General features: G+C 41.5%; 2 protein-coding genes across 2 annotated transcripts; one reads left to right on the top strand and one right to left on the bottom strand.

Moving 5' to 3' along the window:
- Positions 1-2,068: 2,068 nt before the first annotated feature.
- LOC119915073 (roquin-2-like) lies at positions 2,069-9,374 on the top strand. The gene is made up of 3 exons (XM_038734648.1): positions 2,069-2,191; positions 3,410-3,528; positions 9,062-9,374. Exons 1-3 carry the CDS (start codon positions 2,101-2,103, stop codon positions 9,077-9,079), a joined length of 228 nt encoding a protein of 75 aa, XP_038590576.1. The 5' UTR covers positions 2,069-2,100; the 3' UTR covers positions 9,080-9,374.
- LOC119915074 (zinc finger and BTB domain-containing protein 6-like) lies at positions 4,953-7,060 on the bottom strand. The gene is made up of 2 exons (XM_038734649.1): positions 6,752-7,060; positions 4,953-6,400 (listed from the first exon to the last, which is right to left on the bottom strand). Exons 1-2 carry the CDS (start codon positions 7,058-7,060, stop codon positions 5,339-5,341), a joined length of 1,371 nt encoding a protein of 456 aa, XP_038590577.1. The 3' UTR covers positions 4,953-5,338.
- Positions 9,375-12,733: the final 3,359 nt, after the last annotated feature.

The raw sequence follows: 12,733 nt of genomic DNA, 5'->3' as shown, positions 1-12,733 counted from the left end.
GGATACGCTTTGGCAAGTGCGCCTGTCTAGAGGAAGTTCACACACAAACAAACACACAGTTCCCGCTCGTTTTATTGCAGCCCTGCGTTTAGGGAAGCGGACTAGCGGAAGGAAAAACATACCTAAACTCAGTTTGCCTTCCCCAGTATTTATTGTGGTTACCATTCTCATAACATAAATAAATAGGCTACCTGTATTTGACATTATTTTGAATTAACTTAAATACTCCAGTTATCACTATTAGTATTTGTATACATTAACTAAAGTCAGTAGCCTAGGGAATAAATTCACATGTCTTTTTATGTGAAATAAAATCCAGTATCCATTTTGTTAATGAATGTAACCTCCTGAGGTAAATCCTATTAGCTGGATAGCTTCATCCTGTACATTACAATAGACTTAGTGTGGCATCTCAATTGTATTTAACAGGCTCATTGCCCATGTGAGCTTTACCCCCAGTGTTAATAATTGTGTCAACCTAATGTTCTCCTCAGTGACATGGTGTAACTACAGGAGAGATGTGCTTGGTCATTATGAGGAAATAATGTGTTTCCAGTTTACCTATGATACATATTGGAGCGCTAAATATTTTTTTTAGCTGTATGTAGTATGCTTCCTATATGCAGAATTCAAACTTCTTGTATCATATCCACAACCTTATTGTTGTGACCAGAGACAACCTTAATGAGCCCAATATGACATGGTGCATTATTCCGGCAGCAAGACAGGGGGAGACTGACGATATAGAAGGATCGTCCTGGTCAGCACTCCCTCTGATCATCACTGTTGTAGCAAGCCATTTGTACATGCAGCAGGTTGTTACTTTAAGAGTTTAAAGTTACTTTAGTTGGTGAAAATGTCAACAGGCACATGTTTCCGTGGTAACAAGTGATGTGTCTGCATAGCATTACTGTAAATAAAAAAGTACTTAAACCTTAAGGTCTCACTGTTTGGAATTAACTGCATTATCTGAGGTAATAAAGTGACCAGTCAGTGTTCAGCATGTCAGCACGATCTAATGTTATCCTGCGATTAAAAAGCACAAATTAATGTTTCTGCAACCAAGAGGCTGGCAGCAAAGAAAACTTACTGCAGGCCGGTGTTGGAGGTGGAAATCCCCTGGAGGCCAGAGGCACAGGCGGAAATCCACTGGAGTGTGGCAGCGGAGGCAGAAAGCACCTGGCGGCTGGCGGAGGCAGAAACCCTCTGGAGACCTGCGGCGAAGGTGAAACCCCTCTGGAGGCCAGTGACATGACTTAAGACCTGGACCAGAGTCTGATGGCTGGTGTGCAGGACCAGACTCAGGACAGAAAGTCGACAGCTATGAGGAAGAGCTTGTGGAGCCAGGGAAACAAGAGGCTGCAGTAGCTCTGGGACATGGGTCTAGCATTCTAGCTCTAGGGAATGCTACAGCTCAGTATCGAAAGGACATTGCTGCATCTCAGCAGGGGTGACTACAGTTCTGACTCAGGGGATTTCTGCAGCAGAGAAGCCAAAATCATAAGCAAGTCAGGTGCAGGGAATTGGTGCAGGTCAGCAGTGACAGGGAGTTGCTTTAGCTCAGCAAAGTCAGGGGTACCTGCAGTTATATGACTGGGGACTGCTGTATTTCAGCAGGAATAGGATGTTGCTACAGCTCAGCAGGGATAGGAAGTAGCAGTTCCTCAACAGTCACAGCAAGTTGCAGCAGTACAGTAGGGGATGTTGCTGCAGCTTAGCAGCAGTCGGTGAAGAACCAGGAACAGGTGTTGGCTGCCGGGCTGCCGACTGGACACTGGGAGCAAGAGTCCAGGAGAAGAACCAGGCAGGACAGGTGGTACCTCTGTGGTACTGATCCATTGAGTCTCTGGGGTGCTAGTCAGCACAATATCTGGAGGGTTGTCTCTGAAAGTCTCTGGAATGCTGGACAGCTGAATCTAGGTAGAGTTGGCCAACAAAGTCTCTGGGGCTCTGATCAGTCTGTCTTCTGGAGTGCTGATCAGCTGAATCTCCGGGAAGCTGAACAGCTCAGTCTCTGGGGCACTGAGCAGCTGGAGCTGGGCAGCAGCGTGGACGTGGAGCAGAGCACGGAGACTCTAGGGCGCTGAGGTTTGGAGAGGCATGGGATCGGTGAGAGCCCCGCTTCCTTCTGGAGTGCTTCACGGAAGGTGGCTCCAGGGCAGGATCCGGCAGGAAACTGAACTAAGTGCAGGTGAGTTGCTAATAGGCTAGTGCAATGACTGGTGGCTAGTGGCCTGGTTGGCAGCAGGCTGGTAACCCAATTACAGAACACACAAGCAGATCAGATGCAGTATAATATTTATTGAGAAACAACAAAATTAACAGGTAGCAGGGAAGCAGTCTAAAGCAACCAAATCCAAGTGGCACAGACTATAATCCAAAGTCCAATAAATCCACAAATACAAACAGACACACACTAAGACAGGTAGGACACTCAACAAAATCACAAAGACAAAACAAGAGCAGGAAGGGAAGTGACCAGAAAATAGAGAATAGGAAAACACAAAAGTAAAAACAGGAAACAAAGAATAAAATGGTGCGTTTCAGTTGTACCGGGAAGGTGGAATTTCAATCGGAAATTTCAACTGGAACACCCCCTTAAGTTGGATTTCCAACTCAGAAAGTCAGGAGAACCGCACTACCTCCGACCTCGTGATCCAAGATGGCTGCTCGTTGTCTCAACAGTTAGTTAAAGTTTAATTTTTTTATTAGCACCTCCGTGTAATTGTGTCTCATAGAAATGATCCTACACAAAGTACTGTCCAACCACTGTCTGCGCACATGTTGCTTGGTTTTAGTGAAAATGCTTTAACAACTGTTGGATGGATTCATTCCATTCCAAGGATGACTTGTAATCTAGTTCAGGTCAACATTTTACAATACTGAATACCTGCAAAACCAACGACATTCCCATCAGCCTCAGCTATACTTTTTTGTTAATTAGTACATGTTAGCATGCTAACACACTAAACTAAGATAGTAAACATAGTAAACATTACCCGATAAACATCAACACATTAGCACTGTCAGTGTGAGCATGTTAACATGAGAGATGCAGTGTTTAGCTCAAAGCACTGGCTGTGCCTAAGTACGCCCTTACAGAGCCGCTAGCACTCTTGTTATTTTATCCTTTATTCACACAGGGAACTCCATCAAAGGTATTCACTTTGGTGTCCTTTTTAGTTAGCATACTTACTGTATAACAGAGATAATGATGGAAGTGCATGTGTCCCTCGTCCAAAAGTCAGCTAGAGGGTCTTGCCCTGACTTAATGGCATCAGGATGTCTAATCTAAATGCTCTCTGATACATGCTAAATTCTCAGGCTTACCGATACCTGAGCCTTTTTGAGACCTTATACAGTGGTAAGCATCTCTATTAAACAGACTGTATTGCTGATCTGTGTGCAGATGCCCTGGGGCCATCATGGGAGGAGCTGGAAAGGGTGATGCTGGCTGTGAGGTTACTGGTTCATGGACTAGTGGAATTCATACAGAACTTCAGCAAGAAGAGCAAAGACACTGCACAGGTACAGTGATGTGATAGTGTGGATTGCCATATACAGCAATTTAAAAAGGACAAATTGTAATCTTGTCAGAAAACCACCAGGTCAATTTCTTTGTTGATCTGATACTGTGATACTTGTGTTTTTTTGTTAATTAGCAAATGTTAGCATGGTAAACATTACACCTGCTAAACACCAGCATTAGCATTGTCATTGTGAACTATTTAGCATGCTGAATTTAAGTTAGCATTTAGCTCGCACCACTGTGCCCAATACAGCCTCACAGAGATGATGGCTGTAGACTCTTAGCTTATTTGCTTCCTTGGCTGAGCTGAATAGATGATTTTCGTATTTCACGCAGTTGGTTGAATGAAAGATGATTGTGCTTTTTAGCTTGAGAGAAATATTATACAAAAGTACATTTCATTGTAATATTTTAAGCTTTATTTATTAAGGATAGTTCTGGTAGGAGCAATGCCATTTTTATTCAGGAAAAAGCTGCGCGACACTCACACAGTTAAACATATTCACACCTGTACAACTGCAGTCTGATCTGTTACCTGCTGTACAGGCTCTACTCAGCTCATCTGGAGCAGTTGGGGGTTGTGGGCACTGCTCAAGAGAATTTCAGCGGTGGTTATGAGGGCGGGGCAGGTGCTGCTTTTTCATCTTCATGCTCCTTCCTTGCAGCTCATCATAAGTGGATACGTAAATGTTTTAATTTCCATAAGACCAAAGAAAATGACATTTTCTCAATATACTAATCAGTTTTACCACTATTAATCCCTGTCTCTGTATCTACCACTACTCCTTCATCCTCCTCATATTTTATACCTCTCTGTCTCTCATTCATAATGGAGGTGACCCAAATGCCTACTGTATGTGCGCATGGACCATGTCAAATTCAGTATTTTGTCTTATAACATTTCTGGGACGAGAGGATAAAAGAAGGAGAGAAGGAGGGATGTGAAGGGAAATAATGGAGTGAGAGAGCATGGAAACCCTTTCAGCCACGCGGGAAAACCCACTCCTTTGTAATGTAAAGCTCAGCGAACCACACAAAATTTCAGCCTAGTCAAATTGTGAAGCAATGGTTGTCTGTGAACCCTAGCCTCATTTTTATACAGGCACACTGCCTGTATTGAATTGAACTATCTTACAGTGTTCAGTTTGTCCAAAGATTAAACAAACAAGCCAAGAAATAGTCTTTTAAAAATAAAAAGGAGTTTTATTTCTTTTTTCAAGTAACAAGGTTTTCTCCAGAATTTGATGCAGTGATTACACCAATGTTCACATGTTCACTGACTTACAATGTTTTCTCTCTTATAGTTTACATAGTTACATATAGCTTATCTTCATGGTAAAGCAGAATGATCTTTGGCTGTAGAGGTAACAGAGGCACACATTCATGGTAGTTGGCTGTACACACTCTTAAAATGCAAGAGCACTCTCAAAGATATTGGAAACAATGCCAAAGTCAACCATATATGAGATTGCATTCACTATTATACTTGGCAGATCATATACCGTAAGAACATTTGTACATTACGTTTGTACAGGACTTAATAGTGTCTTGTATCCACTGAATGCATGACCTCAGTGATTCTCAGTGTGATGGCAGACACTGTTGTAGCAGAAATTGAGATAAAAAAATGAGATAAAAAAAATCAATGTAACACATTTGTCTTTATAGAAATGCCTCATCTTTATAACCCTCCAAATCACGGTAATGTGTGTCACATAGCTTATTGAGCTTTCTGACAACATATTTGACGTGCGCCAAAAATAATATCGAAACAAACTATTAAGACCAACTGCATTAACTTCTTTATCCTCAGTCAACAGACTCCTCAAGCACATTTTGCAGGCTACTCTTACCTTGAATGTCCTTCAGGTGGCGCCTGAGACTTGGCTTGTGTGCAAAGTTTACAGCACAGTAGTTGCACTTATGGGGCATATACCCTGTGTGCAGATTGAGGTGGTCTTGCAGCGTGGCCTTCTGGGAAAATGTCTTGTGGCACAGCGGGCATCGAAAAGGCTTGACACCAGTGTGGACGCGGATGTGGCGGGTCAGGTTACTCTTTTGGGAAAAGCCTTTCCCACAGACCAAACACAAGTACTGTCTGTGCTCCTTCAGGTGGCCCACATAGCTCTCTAGGTGCTGGAAGACTCTGTCACACCTCCTGCAGAGGTATGGCCTCTGGACCAATATGCTGTCTGAATCTTCTGTCAGCTCATTTCCAGAACACTGACTCTTTGGCAGATGTGCTCCAGAGAGACAAAACAGATTTGAGTCCATCAGCTCTCCACATTCTTGCAGTTGATCTGCCAGCAATAACATTTCTTCCTCCTCACTTTGCTCTTCCCCTGGTTCTTTATCTTGGTTGTGGGAACTGTCCAGCAATTTTTCATGTTGAGCAGAACTTCCTCTGGGTGTGGAGAATACATGATCTCTGACAGCTGTAGGAGGGCACAGCTTACATCTTAGGGCACCTGTAATGCACTTATCCTGATATGACTCCAGAGTATCGAGACAGCACGCTGTATCTTCAGATAACACTTTCTTAGCTATAACCACCCTCCTAGCATCTCTGACCTCCCTCAGTTCTTGACCATCCACCTTGGCTCCTTGCCTGACCCTTGCTTTAATAACAACCACTCCCTCTTCCTCAGTATTTGGTTTCTGGATGCTGGGGTGGGCTACATCCCTTTCCTCCTTATTTGTGAGGCTCTCTGGCTCCTGGATTTCCTTCTCCTCTGTGTGTCTCTCCAGTTTCAAGAAAGCCAGCGTGGGACTGAGGTACTGGGAGACAGCCTGGGCACACTTCTCCACCACCTGACTCATCTGGAGCCCACTAGCTGCAGTCAGGTAGCTCACCAGCTCTCTCAGAGGGACCTGCAAAAATATATAATGGAAACCAAGGAAAAAGTAACAGTAAAAGATTAATTCTTCTTCTTGCACACTTTAAACACACTAGCAAGAACAGAACTACAACCTTTGAGTAAAGTCTTCTCAGTCATCTTTAACTTTCATATTACGTAACATTCTTCTGTTGTCATATGTTCCTTATTTGTGTTTTGGTACTGTATCTCTTGATGTTTTTCTTTTAACCTGTCATTCTGACACTCTGTTTTGCAGGGGTTTTATATTCATAGTACAGAACAATATGTGGATATGGCTATAATCTGGATATTCCACTCTGTTTTTACTGTAAAGAGTTCTGATAAATAGTAGATTATATCGCACCTCTAACAACCCGGTGTAGCAGGACAGGAGAAGTCTCTTCCCAACCTCCACACTGCAAACTACACCCACTCTCAGCTCAGCCTGGCCTTCGTGGAGCAGGAATTGGTCACGTAGGAAATCAGAGGATGCTGCAAGCACAACTCTATGACCGTGGAAATAGAGAGGCTGGACAGTGGCGCCTTGTGGACCCGCAAGGAGGAGTGTGATATCACAGAAGCGGTGTTCCTCTCTTAGAGCATTCATCTTGCTGAGGATGGAGTCACCGTGGGTGGGGAAGCAAAACTGTAGAGTGTCAGAAGAGCTTGACATGTTGGTGTGTCTAAAGTGAAAAGGATATTTGGTACAGTTTGTTAGAGTGTGAATGCAGAAAAGCTGCGAGCTGTATAGATTAGCTTTATTATTCCATAATTACTTTTCATTAATGGTTGGGTTCAGGTTGTGGGTCTTCTACTGTTAGTGCATTTTTGAAATTTAAACATGATAAAGATTTTGACACTCCTGGAAACTACAGACATGAGGCCTACACCCACAGATTTACAGCTAAATCACAATTCCTACATCTGTTCATCATTATCATTAGATGGTTTTGGTCTGCAATTAAGCTAAATCAATCAGTAAATCAGGAAAATACCAAAGAGAGAGAATGCACATGATCGTGATGAACTCGGCCCCACCTTTCACTGCAGGCTCATCCCGTGATGACGGAGCCAGCGGGTGAGAAAAGCTGCTTTTCTTGGTTGAAAACCAACAACCACAAGTAGCTCTGAGAGAACAAGGAGACTCTTTTCGTGTGATCCCTGACAGTTTAAACACAATTAAATGAAAACGTAAATGGGCTACACATGCAAAAGGATGAGATGCATCTTTCAGCGGTGAAGCACCAGTAATCCAGACTTCCTCCAGCTTTCTGCTGAGGATCTTGAATTTAGACAGCAGTGTGTGTGTTGCGCAGGAGCACATGAACTAATTAACTCCTTCAGTGCCTTAATTTCACCCGATTTTTTACAAAGGCACCAAGGGGTCCTGAGAAATATTGTATACTGAGTTTTAGCCTACCCAAATGGAGTTTATGTGCAATTCAGTAGCTGAAATACGTGCAAATGATAATGCCAAGACTAGATCTACAATAACTCGTTCACTTGCACAGTGCACACGTGGTGCCTACTCTGGGGGAAATTGTATATTGAATTTTGACCAGAGACCAATTTTTACACTTTTTAAACACATTTTCAACTGCTGACTATGTTTGCAATGCAATAATTTGAATTATCTGTCTATGTATATCTTTATTTGTTTGGTATATAAGCATGTTAAAAAAATCAACAAGATTTTTCTTTAAATTGTCTAAAAACTATATCAAAGTATAGGCTTGGTCACCCCAGGGCTTCTAAAGCTACAAATTACTGCTGTTGAGCTGAGCAACAGTCTTAACAAGAAACTAAATTAAAACGAAAAAATGGTTCTAATTCTGCTACAAAGGCTTCACTTCCTGATGTTGATTAGGCTGTTGTTCAAGTGACTTCCTGTATACGGATGACCATCGTGGTTGACGTCCACCATCTTGTCTGCTCTCTTGGGCTGTCATTGTATTGTTTCTCTGTCTGCCTTTTTGGTAGCCCGTTTTCCCATTTTATTTTATGTGAAGAACTAAAGTCATAACCTTTCCTCTATGGGGAAGTGTCCCAGGCAGAGATTAAAGCTAGTCCTAGACTGAAAAGGCCTTTTACCACAGACTAACAGAAATCTGCTTTCTCTGTCATGTTGTAAAATAGTCCTAGACTTCGCCTAGAGTCTGAATAAACTAAGCTGATTTCCTGAAGGAAGATTAGAGATGCTTCAGGACTAAATTGAGGCTTAAATTAAACCACCCAGGAGGCAGGTTTAATTTCAGATTAATGCTGTTTGTTAAAGAAGACACATGGATTACCTGGAGTACGTCAATGAAGATCAAGGAAAATCACCAGCTAGGCAAGTTCTTGCTGACAGAAGTGACCCATTGCAATGTTTTGATGAAATTAGTTTTCGGAACCTTTTCGAAAGCAGAAAGTAAATGCTATGGAGCTTATTTCACTTTTGGAACCCAGTCTTTCATCTGTTAAACAAAGAGGACAGCCTGTAGCAGTCTGTCTGCAGGTGCTCATTATGCACTCCCTAGTTACCGTTTTCAACATCATTGCACGTCTCTGTATTCTCTGAGATCACAAGGGAATGATGCTTGGTGACAGTGGGTATGCTCAAAAGACTTTTTTTCAGTGCCTTCTGAAAACACTTCGATTCCAATTCGATGCTGCACTGTCATCATTTCAACAGCTGTTACCTGCTACCTGAATCAGCATGGATGCCCACATCCCCAAATACAAGAAGATGACAATCCTGATGTACCACCATTTACAACAGACCACACAGAAGGACTTGCCTACAGAGATGCTTTTGCATTGTGTCACTTTAAATAGTTATTTTTGAAATTACGTTTTCATAGTTCTGTTGGGATCAGATACATTTTTACATGTAATGAGCAAATCAATGTATTTATTTAAAAGTAAAAGTGTATTTTTTTGTCTGATATATTAAAGAAACACCCAAAACATCCAACATGATTTAATAAAACAATTTTTATTTCAGATTCATGCATTGTTGTGATATTTGAGACATTTGCATCTCTCTCTCCTTCATCTTCATTTCCAGTTCTGCTTGTAAGATCTTCATTTTCATTTCATGCTCCTTCTTAGGTACTTTAACTATATGTGAATGTATATGAAATTCAAGAGTCGGTTTATCGTGGATTATGACTCTTGTTTTGGTGACCAGTACTGGCAGACACTGCCACCATAGCTTTTGAGGATGTGGAGGGTAAATGACCTTGCAACTCTTCAGTTTTGTCCTCAGTTTATCAAATAAATGCACATGAAATGAGAAATGTTTCACATCAGATGAAAGAAACAGAAAGAAAAACAAGTTTGAATGGAGAGTAAGAAAAGGCAAAATAAACCCAATGTATGTGTGTGTGGTCCAACATCTGAACTGTCTAGATGTTTATCATCTGGTACGTTCTCCAAAGGTTGCTGAGGTTGATTTTTATATTCTTGTATTGAATATAATACTGTAATGTCAATCCATCTATTTCACAAACAGTAATAACGGTTATAATATATAATATTATTATATAATATAATAATAATTATATATTTATAAATATATAATAACAGCTATCAAGGTAATCAAGTTGACAATTGACCCTTCGCTAAGCCCCGCCCCCTTAGTTACTGTTGCTAAGACCAACAAACTATCAGCGCCTCCACTGTTTATTACTGCACTCCCGGAGAAATATTGTCAAATTTGTTGGAAAAAGCGATCTCAGAAAGAAGCACACAGTTTTGCAGTTGCATTATACATTTAAAGGTTGTATTCAGGCTGTCAAATTGACTCAAACTGAGTCAAACGGACGTGAAAAAAATGAAAGATACAGGTGCTGGTCATATAATTAGAATATCATCAAAATGTTGATTTATTTTTCAGTAATTCCATTCAAAAAGTGAAACTTGGATATTATATTCATTCATTACACACAGACATTTAGATATTTCAAATGTTTATTTCATTTAATTGTGATGATTAAAACTGACAACTAATGAAAATCCCAAATTCAGTATCTCCGAAAATTAGAATATTACTTTAGACCAATACAAAAAAAGGATTTTTAGAAATGTTGGCCAACTGAAAAGTATGAACATGAAAAGTATGAGCATGTACAGCACTCAATACTTAGTTGGGGCTCCTTTTGCCTGAATTACTGCAGCAATGCGGCGTGGCATGGAGACGATCAGTCTGTGGCACTGCTCAGGTGTTATGAGAGCCCAGGTTGCTCTGACAGTGGCCTTCAGCTCTTCTGCATTGTTGGGTCTGGCGTATCGCATCTTCCTCTTCACAATACACCATAGATTTTCTATAGGGTTAAGGTCAGGCCAGTTTGCTGGCCAGTTAAGAACAGGGATACCATGGTCCTTAAACCAGGTACTGGTAGCTTTGGCACTGTGTGCAGGTGCCAAGTCCTGTTGGAAAATTAAATCTGCATCTCCATAAAGTTGGTCAGCAGCAGGAAGCATGAAGTGCTCTAAAACTTCCTGTTGACCTTGGACCCCAGAAAACACAGTGGACCAACACCAGCAGATGACATGGCACTCCAAACCATCACTGACTGTGGAAACTTTACTCTGGACTTCAAGCAACGTGGATTCTGTGCCTCTCCTCTCTTCCTCCAGACTCTGGGAATTTCCAAAGGAAATGCAAAATTTACTTTCATCAGAGAACATAACTTTGGACCACTCAGCAACAGTCCAGTCCTTTTTGTCTTTAGCCCAGGCGAGACGCTTCTGACGCTGTGTCTTGTTCAAGAGTGGCTTGACACAAGGAATGCGACAGCTGAAACCCATGTCTTGCATACGTCTGTGCGTGGTGGTTCTTGCTGATTAGAGTGTGGCACCAGGTGTCTTCAATATTGAACCATCCATCCATCGTCAACTGCTTATCCTGCGTACAGGGTCGCGGGGGGCTGGAGCCAATCCCAGCTGACATCGGGCGAAAGGCGGGGTACCTAGTCCGCATGTCTTTGGACGGTGGGAGGAAGCTGGAGCACCCGGAGAGAACCCACACAGACACGGGGAGAACATGCAAACTACACACAGACAGGCCGGGTTTGAACCCACAACTTTTCACAATATTCTAATTTTCTGAGATACTGATTTTGGGGTTTTTCATTAGTTGTCAGTTATAATAATCAAAATTAAAAGGAATGAACACTTGAAATATATCAGTCTGTGTGGAATGCGAAATGACTCGTTTCACTATCAGAATGTGATCCATTCGGTCGATAACAACTGAAAAGGTTATACAAGCTGCACATATATAATTTTACCTCCATTCATGTTAGCAGAGGGCCAAACTGGAAGTTAGCCTGCAAAAGTCAACACAGTGGACGCTGTAGCGCTACCGCCGACTACCGTTTGGGGGTGTAATTGCAGAATGACGGAGACACCAACGCACAAGTATAAATGCATAGCTACGCACGTAGACCCTTCGCAGGAGTATAAATCAAGCTTAAGTAGTGAGTGATACAGATTTGAAAAAGTTGTTGTTAGTGACTGTTACTTGCTGAACTTTAGCTATGTATACTTGAGGTAAAGGAGATTGGATATATTAGTTGGCTATGGAAAACAATAGTGTTGATAATGTGAACGCCATTAATATTGCATCTAGTAGCCTATTTCAAAAGAATATCATTTCCCATAGAATGTTGTTGTCAGTGAAAACTAAATGTCATAGTGTCCCTGTTAACGCTATTGTATATCCTTCCATTCATTGACCGGATGGATATTGAAGATATTTCAGGAGAGAGAGAGAGAGAGAAGCAGGGCAGCTGATTCTGAGGTCAGTAGTGCTGTACAGGTCTAGGGAAATGTAGGCTGTTTTCTTTTCTTCAAACAATAGGCATTTGTTGGCAAAGCCTAAACTAAATTATTTTATGACATTTATTATATTTCTATATTCTGATCCACTTAGCTTTCTGCATTCATTGGCTGTAAAAATTAAATAAATATGTAGATGTAGCCTTCAAATCCATTCCACTTGGTTCATTTAGAGTCCATATAAGTTAAACTCAATTCCTTATTTTTACTGCTCGCGCCTGCTGCACTGCAGCGACACAGCGAGGTAAAGGAAGCATTTTAGCATACCTGCTGCTCAGGTGCGTCTTTGTGCTCATATACACACGTCCCCCCAAAATCCACTTTTAAAATGAATGTTCATCATTTGTTCACCTGATGCTTTTAAAGGCATCATGTAGTCTTTGTTGCAGCATTGAATTACAGTTAGACTTACACCATGTTGTTATGACACTTATAACAGAGTTATCTAACATTTCTGCTAGGCTAGCTAGCAACAGTAATGTTAACATTAATCAACCAGAGTTAGCTAGCTGTGGTACTA

This window comes from Micropterus salmoides, unplaced genomic scaffold (genome assembly GCF_014851395.1).
Source record: "Micropterus salmoides isolate LMB-PRFRI ecotype aquatic unplaced genomic scaffold, ASM1485139v1 Ms_hic_scaffold_20, whole genome shotgun sequence".
In the NCBI taxonomy this organism is placed as follows: Eukaryota; Metazoa; Chordata; class Actinopteri; order Centrarchiformes; family Centrarchidae; genus Micropterus; species Micropterus salmoides.
The sequence above is the reverse complement of the archived record's forward strand: the minus strand, read 5'-3'. Positions and strand labels throughout refer to the sequence as shown.